Source organism: Notothenia coriiceps, unplaced genomic scaffold, assembly GCF_000735185.1.
Source record: "Notothenia coriiceps isolate Sejong01 unplaced genomic scaffold, NC01 NC01_scaffold00025049, whole genome shotgun sequence".
Classification (NCBI taxonomy): domain Eukaryota; kingdom Metazoa; phylum Chordata; class Actinopteri; order Perciformes; family Nototheniidae; genus Notothenia; species Notothenia coriiceps.
Window position 1 is genome coordinate 1 of NW_011357750.1, and position 8,911 is coordinate 8,911.

The following is an 8,911-nucleotide window of genomic DNA, read 5'->3' on the forward strand; positions in this document are numbered from 1 at the left end:
AAGAAGAAGTGACGTCAGCGGATTCATTTGCCTAATCCTCTTCAGGGACTTATTCCGGTGTGAACGCGATCTGTACTTAGTTCCTGAGAACTAAAGAGTTCTCAGGAACCTTTGTGGGAAAAGTACTTTGTGTGAACGCGCCTAATAACTGCAAGAGCCACTTACATATTGAACTTCCTATAAAAAGCTGGATACTGTGGGCATAAGATAATATCTAAGAGACCAATTAGTCTGTAAAAAACACTAATGTTGAAGTAAAATGGAAAAAAATTAACTATTCTGTTAAAAGACAGTTTTATAGATGAAATGACTGACTCTCTGAGCTGCCATAAAGGATCCAGCTGTTGCCAAGGAAAGTACTACCTAGCTTCTGTTCATGGGGCCACAGTCCGGTCCTACCTTGAGGATCCCCTTGTGGCTCAGCAGCAGATTGGACGTCTTCAGATCGCGATGGAGGATCCAGTTGTCGTGGAGATGTCGGACACCTCGCAGCAGCTGGATCATCAGAGTCTTCACTTCACCTGAGAGAGAAACGTTGTGTTGAAACTCGTTTCTATCCCATTCTAGTTCAAGTGTGTAGCATCGTCTCATTGTACCTGGCAGGAAGGGCTGCTTCATGGTTTCCATCAGACTCTTCAGGTCATGTTCTACGTAGTTCATCACAATGTAGATCTTGTCCATATTACTTCCAACAACTATTTCCTGATATAGGGGGGAGAGCAAAGTTTAGAGTTAGTTGAACACTTAAGGACACACAATAAAAGTGTTAATTATAAGATTGAGTATCTCTCACCCTCACTGTGACGATGTTTGGGTGTTGAGCTTTCAGGATTGTATTGATTTCTCTCAAAGAGGTGATGGGGAAGCCCTCCTTCTCCTTCTCCATCTTCAGCCTTTTCAGGGCCACGATTTCATCTGCAAACACGAGGCAGTACCCGTTATTTTTTACCATAAACACAACGAGAACCACAACAGTATTTGGACCTAAGTGTTCATGTTCATACCGGTCTTTTTGTCCTTGGCTCGGTACACCACGCCGTAGGTCCCCTCTTCTATTCGGTTCAAGCACTGGAATTCCTCAACACTGCGACAACCCTGACAAAAATCAACAAACTCTGATTGAAGACCTCGACATACTGCTAGATCGCATCACATGCCAACATCAACACATTTAGGCCAGAATAACATTTGCATTATGTTGTTGCTGACCTGTAAAGCAGGCAGATATTTGGGCAGCTCCTTCTTCAGCTCCACAGGTGAAATCGGGGGCGAGTCTGGGATGTAGTTCTCTTCGGGGGTGGGGGAGCGAGAATGAGTTTGAGACTGAGGCGTGGGGTCGCCCTCTCCTGCCGTGTCCTCCCCGTCTTCGTCTTCCTCCATGTCCTCACCGCTCTCCTCGGAGTCGTGATCGAAGCGGGACTCTGTCACTGTGAGGTGGAGGAAAGTCAGTTTAGTTTAAAACACTTGTCAGACTAACCGTTGAAATGTTTTTTATTTGCACTTATCTTAAATAATAACGATTCGATCTAGCTGCAGGACATTTGAATCATAAGAAAGAAATACATCTTTATATTCCCAGATGTCAAATACCTGCAGGTACGTGATTCCCATTTTCCCTCTCATCTTCAAATTCCTCCCCTGACTGCTCATCCTCACTCACGTCCTCTGAAAGGGAGGAAGGGAACAGTTAAAGCTGCGTTTCTCCGTAACAGGCTTTTAACCAGAGCAGTGGAACAGCGGTTTTACCTGCGCTGTGCTCAGACCTTCCTGAGCCTGAAATAGACTCTCCTTCCTCTTCTTCGCCCCCACTCTGGCTGCTGGACCCGTCTTCGTCATTGTCGTCCTCTTCGTCAGAGCCTGATCCTGATGCTGGAGAAGGTGAATGATACGAGAACAGTTTTTTTTTTATATTTGAAAGCTATTTAACGCAGATATCTGCTGGCTCATCCCCTTCTTGTTAAGTTCAAAGCTATATGTTTTTAGAAATGTTTTAATGTGATTTTATTGATGTTTTATGACTGTTTGTTTGTTTAAGCCTGTGATTTAGAATGTTTTTATTTGATGTGTGTATTAAATCAGAAATCCTTTATTTGTTCTAACATAGAATGTGATGTAAAATGGCATTTGTTTTTGAGTGAAAGCACTTGCCAAGGTGCAATATAAATAGTGTATTATTTGTGTTATAATTAATGACTGACATAAATGAGGAATAATCCAGTTTCCATTGAAAATGTCCAATCCAAAAAGTTAGAAAGAGTAATTGGAAAGGATAAAGTATTTTGCAGTAAAATATACATGTGTGCTTTGCTTTAAGTGTAGGTGAACTAGTCCTTTACCCATGGACGACTCTCCTGAGCTGGTCTTCCTCTCGCTGCCGCTGATGTCCTGGAGGTCTGCCAGTGGGTCTTTGCCCTCCTGCTTCTCCTCCTTAGAGGCTGCAGGCGTATGAGACGATGATGATGATGATGATGTCGGGGAAACTGAGTCATTGTACATGATACAGTTTAGAATATCATAGAAGCTTATAAGGGATTTTTTAATTGTTATATAGAAATTGTGACCTTATCTACTTACTTCCACTCTTCCTGGGTTCGCTGAGATCCGATCTGTCCCGGGGAACGCGGGGTGGACTTCGGCTGCGGTGACTTTGTTTTGGCTTGTCATCATAATCTTCAGGTAGCAGCCTATGGGCGGACGGCACTGCGGATAGGGTAGATTCATTTTTCAATGAGTCCTGCATTATAGTTCACAGAGTAATAGGAAAAATACACATTTCTTATCAGGTGTTTTCTCCTTCTGTGTGTCCGTGTAGCCCACTTCTCTTTCATCCCAGCAGTAATCTAATTAGTGGAGCATCGGACGATCTCAGGTAGTAGGGGAGTCTCAGGCTCTCCTTTTTGATCTTGATGCTCTTCATTTTGATTTTCACCATTACGTAAGACACCATTATTTATTCTACCATCCTGAATTCCCCTACTCAATCATATTTGTTTATGATTTCAGCCTAGGTCAGTTCCTAAGTCATTTTGAATGATGTCTCAATCATGCTTGTCCTTAGCTACCAACTCCATCTCTCATAATCTCCATCCCTTAGCATTACACCATCATTCTCTCAGTTTCTGTCTTTTGACATTTCACAGATAAACAGTTAGCTTATGTGTTTCTGAGCATGTATGCTTTCAATGTTTAGGATTATAATTCAATCTGTCCCAATACACACACACAAATATCCCACACCTCTACTCATTCACCGACCTTCTCGCCGCCCCCCTCGCTCTTTGCGCCGCTCTTCCGCCCTCCTCTCCCGCTCTTTCAGCTCCCGCTGCTCTTTCTGCTGTTCGCGCAGCTTCCTGTCTCGCTCGCGCTGGCGCTCCTGCTGTTCCAGCCGGTCCCTGTGGTCCAAAAAAAACCCAGGAGAATCCAATCGGGGTCTGTTCAGACAACCAAAAGCCCAATCTTGTCAATGTTTGTTTGTGTATGTATACACTAGATGGCAGTTTGGAGAAACAGACATGAGTAACGGCATGAAGCCATGTGCTGCAGAGGGCAGGGCAGCAGCCAAATGCTTTTCAGCCACCTAAAAAAGGCCAACCTAACTAATTCAACATCAGTTTTTAAATACGCTATGAATACACTTTATTTTGCCACGTCACGTTGCAGTGAGACAGACCTTTCTGACTAGGTACTGAAGCTGTTATGCAGCTCATGGAACAATCTGTACGTTTGTTTATTTGTGTATTTTGTTTGAATTCTTTAGCACAATTACAAAAACAGACATAATTATTCAGGCAGCAGCAAAAACCACGCTTTGAAATGTTTAATTACCGTTTTTTGTCAATGGAGTCTGATGGTATTAAAGAGAGATTAGATAACGGCTTCAGTTCCTCGTTGGAAACGGCTGTCTGACTGCAAAGTAAAGAGGGAAAAGAAAATCTAAATATAGCCAACGATTAAACAGATATTGATTCTTTTAGGTGGGACTTTTTTAGCTCCTAAAACATTTTGCTGACCGCCCAGTCCACAGTACTACATTACATACTTCTGTGCTGGTTCTCCTGTTTGTTTCTCCAACTGGGGGCCTGCTATAAAGTACCATGTGCACCCCAAATGCACACAAACTCAACTCTTTAAAGTTTGTTTCTCAGGTACATTCACTGCTATACTCATCATTAATATTGGACAATTGTTGGGAGTCCATTTCAATCTGCATTGTTTACATAGAATATGTATATATATTTTAATATAAATACACCTGCAATTTAGCCATCTGAACTTGAGTGAGAAACTTTCAAATAAACTATGACCAGTACGTCACATAAAGTACATGTAAATCCACAGCAGCTATACAGTTGAAAGACAGTAGCAGATAAATAGAAAGTTCTCATGTAGCTCAATCGTTTTAACATCCTGGCAAGTTGAATTCTTACTCCAACAAAACGTTCAAAAACATGAATCCTAATTAAACTCAAGTGAAAATCAAAAAGGACAAATACTTCTGTGCCTGAATGAATCCGAGCTAATCTAATATGTGCTTTCCACTGAGATGCTCACCTCTCTCTGCGCGAGTGAGCTCTGGCCTGCTCCCTTCGTTTCTGCCTCTCCCAGTCTCTCCGGGCTTTGTCTTCTTCCCACTGACGGTTCCTGCGGTCACTTTCTCGCTCTTTTTCTTTCTCTTTGGGTCGAACATGTTTCCCTGATGTACAAGTAAAAGAAACATAGTTTTGAGGAGACCCTTACTTCAAAAATAGCTCCAAACATGTTGGGTTCAGGTGTTCACGACGCTCGTACCTCCTTCAGCAGAGTGACTGCGGTGACGTCTTTTCTCTTTTCTCTTCTCCTCCTTTCTGTGGTGAGACTTGTCTTTTCTTGCTATTTGCTGTGGTGGCTTGATTGCTAATGAGTCATCTTCTTCGGCCCTGCATAGAAATAAAGAAAAACATGTCACACATGATTTGAATTTGAACTATTGCAAACATACTACTTCCCCTGTGAAAATACACATATTTGTGTACTGTGGTTTATGTACCTGTCTTCTGTTGAGTCCTCCCGTGTGTACGGGGAATTACGAATTGTTATTTCCATCTTTTGATCCCGTAGTTCTCCTTCCTCCGGGGTATCTCGTTTGGTCTCCCGATCATCCGACTGTGGAACAAGGCCCTGAGAGGACTGTGCAAGACAAAAAGAGCGGTATAAACAGTCTGAACCCTTATTCCCCTATGACTATGTTTAAGGATTATAGTTTGTCGTGTGCTGCCTTCTGTGTGTACATGTCTGCAGCTGTTTTTCAGGAAATGTTGTTGGAAGCGAAATATTGGGATTCAGCCTTTAACCGTTGATTCCCAGCAAATGGACGTAAATACACAAGACATACAGTCGCCTATTGAAAGACTCATACTACTTGCCAAAAATAAGGGATGTTTATGACAAACACTTGTATGCACCTTCATTTGAACGACTGCGGGCTCAGAAGTTTTGTAAACTTTGACTCAATTTATTGCAATGAAACTTTGAAAGATAACATGCCGTTTGATTATGGTGGTAATCGAAAAGATGAATTTTCCAAAATTGTGGTTAAAGCACATTTGGAATTTAGCTAACACTATTTAATGTTTTCAAAAAGTAAATAATTACATAAAATATATTTATTGTTCCCAACAGAACTGTTACTTACTGTAAGTATTAAAATAGCATTTCGAGAATGTGGCATTAAAGTCTTCTATAAAAGCAAAAAGTAAGTCATAGATATTACAATGATAAGACAATGTTTTGAAGCTTTGATTTATTCAATACGATTTTCCATATATTTTATTGATTATTAAACTTACCATTTTAATGTATAACTTCTACAGCAAATAAAAGGCAGAAAGGGAAAAAATGGCTTGGAGTTACAATTTGTTTAATACTGTATCAACATGTAAGGGGCAATGTTGGTCAAAAATAAGCTTTAAGTTACTTTACATTTTTCTGGTGCTTGGGATCCGTTTTCTCTTCTAATTCTCTTCTGCGTTTTTTTTCTTGTAGGATTTCGTCAAGAGTTTTAACTTTCCAGGTCTCCTTTTCGTCCCCCATCAGCGTCCACTCTCCACCGCCTGCTCCACATCACACACAAACAAGGACACATTAGATATAACTTCAGCCTTCTTTGAATATGAAGAGTTAGGCCTATAAAGAATAAAATAATCCAATATGTTTATATCAGATCCATTATCTATTTGTTGGAATATGCTTTAACATTTTACTTTCTTGTTAAGTATGTGAAAAATGTTGAATTAACATTCAATATTTGAGATTATGAGGTCTTGTTGTAAATCGGAAGTTATTTCCTAAATTGAGACGTATAAAAACGTAAAGGTACTGTAATGATTATACCCGTGCGGTGCTATTCCCAATGCTGCCCCACCGAAATAAACGTACAACATACCAAACACAGCAGATGTAGTCATGTTAGCAAACGTTATATAATCGCATACGAATAATTCATGTATGTTGCTTATCTGTCACTGAGTGTCCTATTATCTGTGTTGGTCAACTCACGCTAACTACACGGTACATCACAACAGCATGTAGCATTTATCTAGCTAACATTAACAGGCCAATTGACGTTGCGAGTAGACTTAGTTAGCCTTCCAACATAGTTAGGATTTTGTCATACATAAACCAGTGTGTGTGTATAAGACGAAAATGATACACGAGTGTATTACTTCTGACTGTGAATGTTGTGATTCCAGCGGTGGGTGCTAACACATTAGCTAACTCTAGCTAGCTAACACTAGCATGGTCGACAGTTGCTAAAGAACTTCTGAAGCTAACAAGGTGATTTCAACGGGATAGTTAGTACAGCTGGTTAAGCTCTAAACTGGGGCATAAATGGCTGTATTGGTTTGTGAAGTTGAAGGCCTGAGTATAGAAAATAATTAAATGAACCAGCGAGCAGATGAAATGGTTAAACAAACCTGAAATACGCGCAGCGGTATTATTATGGCACACCGGAAGTCTCAACGCTAAGTAACGTCTCTAAAACGTCCGATGTGAAACAATGACTTCCCTCTGATATAATACAACATGATAATATTATATAATAAAACCACACAAGAAAAATACAGCATCAAGCTTCTCGGTGCTGTAAGGAAAAGTTACTTGTACATTATGTATTTCAACGTCAGCCTCATAGACTGTGTATGATCAAAGGCACAGAGAAGGCCTCCAAAGGTCCTTTGAAGACTCAAATTGTTCAAGGAAAGATTGTAACCCTTCCATTTTTACTAATTAAAACATTTTTAAGTAATACAAAAACATTGCTTTCTCAAAACCCAGAATTGTTCTCCTTTCTGAATTTCGCAAATGGCAGCATTATGTATTTTGTATCACAGAAGCACATTATGGAGCCAATGGCTTCTGTTGTGACACTTAATCAGTGGTCTTAAGTAACTAAGTACATTTACTCAAGTACTGTACTTAAGTACAATTTTGAGCTACTTTTACTTTACTTTAGTATTTCCATTTTATGCTACTTTGTAGTTCAACCGGAGTTTCGTTACTTTGCAGGTATAGATTAATGATCAACAGTATGATCAACACTTAAATAAGACTTCAGTTACACCTGGATTAAATCGAACAGCTAACCAGCAATACATTACATAATTTAAGTTAGTTCCACCTTTATCAACTAGATAAACACATCAATACACAAATAATTATGATCAAAACATATAATATATATGGTTGTGATTGGGCCAATTTGCATAATGAGTACTTTTGATACTTTACGCATATTTAATGGTAATACTTTTGTAATTTTGACACTTTGATTGTAAGATTTTCACTTGTAACAGAGTATTCCTACACTCTGATACTTCTACTTTAACTTAAGTACAATATCTGAGTATTTCTCCCACCTCATGCCCTTAACAGCAACTGACAAGAAATACATGCTGAACACTGACTATCATGACTGCCAAAGTCAACCAACCAATAACCAAATTGCATTTGTTCATTGTGCTAATGTCATATTTTTTATCATGGAAAAACAAATAGTATGCTTAACAAACAGCTTATGTGTCCAGGCTTAGCCGTGCACTGCAAGCACATCAAGAGATGCATTATATTGTGATCAGTAACCCCTGGCAGCACAAAGAGGAAAACACCTCCAACATGGACTCCAACACTTACAGTGTGGGAAGCTGGGACGAGGACAACATGAGTGTAGCATCACAGTCTACTGTGCAGAGGTGAGACCAAAACACACAAAGACAAAGTTGTCATATTGCTAAGAACTTTAAGAACAAACTAGCTAAATGTTGGAGATGCTGACGAGATAAAACCATATCCTGGGACATAAAGGAAATCTGATCTATAAGTTTGATGTGATTGAATTCACAAAATGTCATAAATTATAACGTTAGCCTCTGACACCATTTACATTGTTTAGTAGTTAATAGAGACTATGCCAAAAACAAACAAATCAAACAAACATTTCTCAGTGTTTTTTTTTTGCCAAGATCAAAATGATCAATGAACAATGGCTTTTACCTATTTGCTGACCCTGTGTGTTACCATGTTAAAACATTTTTTTTATATAAATACAACTCTAATTTTCTCAAATGAACACACTAAATAATGGTGCCGAAACTAGTCCATAGAATACTGCACTGAAAAAGAAGTTTAAATGGCCACTTTTATGCTTTTGGGAGGTTTTCTTTAGGCTTATGGTAAAGGCTAAAATCCCTGTGGCCCTCTCCTCCCCCCCTCTGCCTTAAACGCCTCCATTGGACATCACTAGATAACAATCGCTTCTATTAGCTAACACTCCATCACATTGTACGTGATAGGCTAAGGGGCGGGAAATCTTTTTTAGCCAATCCCAACAGCCAGCCACCTAACCAATCAGAGCAGACTGGGCTCTGGTTTCAGA

The 8,911-nt window shown here is 39.7% G+C and overlaps 1 protein-coding gene across 4 annotated transcripts; it reads right to left on the minus strand.

The window, feature by feature from the left end:
- Positions 1–359: 359 nt before the first annotated feature.
- cdk11b (cyclin dependent kinase 11B) lies at positions 360–7,012 on the minus strand. Of its 4 annotated transcripts, none has more exons than XM_010783314.1 (16): positions 6,954–7,012; positions 5,959–6,089; positions 5,027–5,166; positions 4,789–4,916; positions 4,552–4,693; positions 3,826–3,906; positions 3,256–3,392; positions 2,575–2,700; positions 2,337–2,480; positions 1,747–1,869; positions 1,591–1,665; positions 1,210–1,427; positions 1,005–1,095; positions 794–915; positions 597–702; positions 360–521 (listed from the first exon to the last, which is right to left on the minus strand). In XM_010783314.1, exons 2-16 carry the CDS (start codon positions 6,067–6,069, stop codon positions 364–366), a joined length of 1,902 nt encoding a protein of 633 aa, XP_010781616.1. In that variant the 5' UTR covers positions 6,070–6,089; positions 6,954–7,012; the 3' UTR covers positions 360–363. The 4 variants fall into 4 exon arrangements, with proteins under 4 accessions (XP_010781616.1, XP_010781615.1, XP_010781618.1 ...); XM_010783313.1 differs by having other exon boundaries at positions 3,256–3,431; XM_010783316.1 differs by lacking the exon at positions 3,826–3,906.
- Positions 7,013–8,911: the final 1,899 nt, after the last annotated feature.

Excerpts from the sequence above, each read along its gene's own strand:
- cdk11b (XM_010783313.1), bottom strand. The coding sequence starts at position 6,069 with ATGGGGGACGAAAAGGAGACCTGGAAAGTTAAAACTCTTGACGAAATC. Across the intron at positions 3,907-4,551 it reads GCTCACTCGCGCAGAGAGAG|TCAGACAGCCGTTTCCAACG; the intron begins GTGAGCATCTCA and ends TTTACTTTGCAG. Across the intron at positions 2,481-2,574 it reads CGAACCCAGGAAGAGTGGAA|TTTCCCCGACATCATCATCA; the intron begins GTAAGTAGATAA and ends ACAATGACTCAG.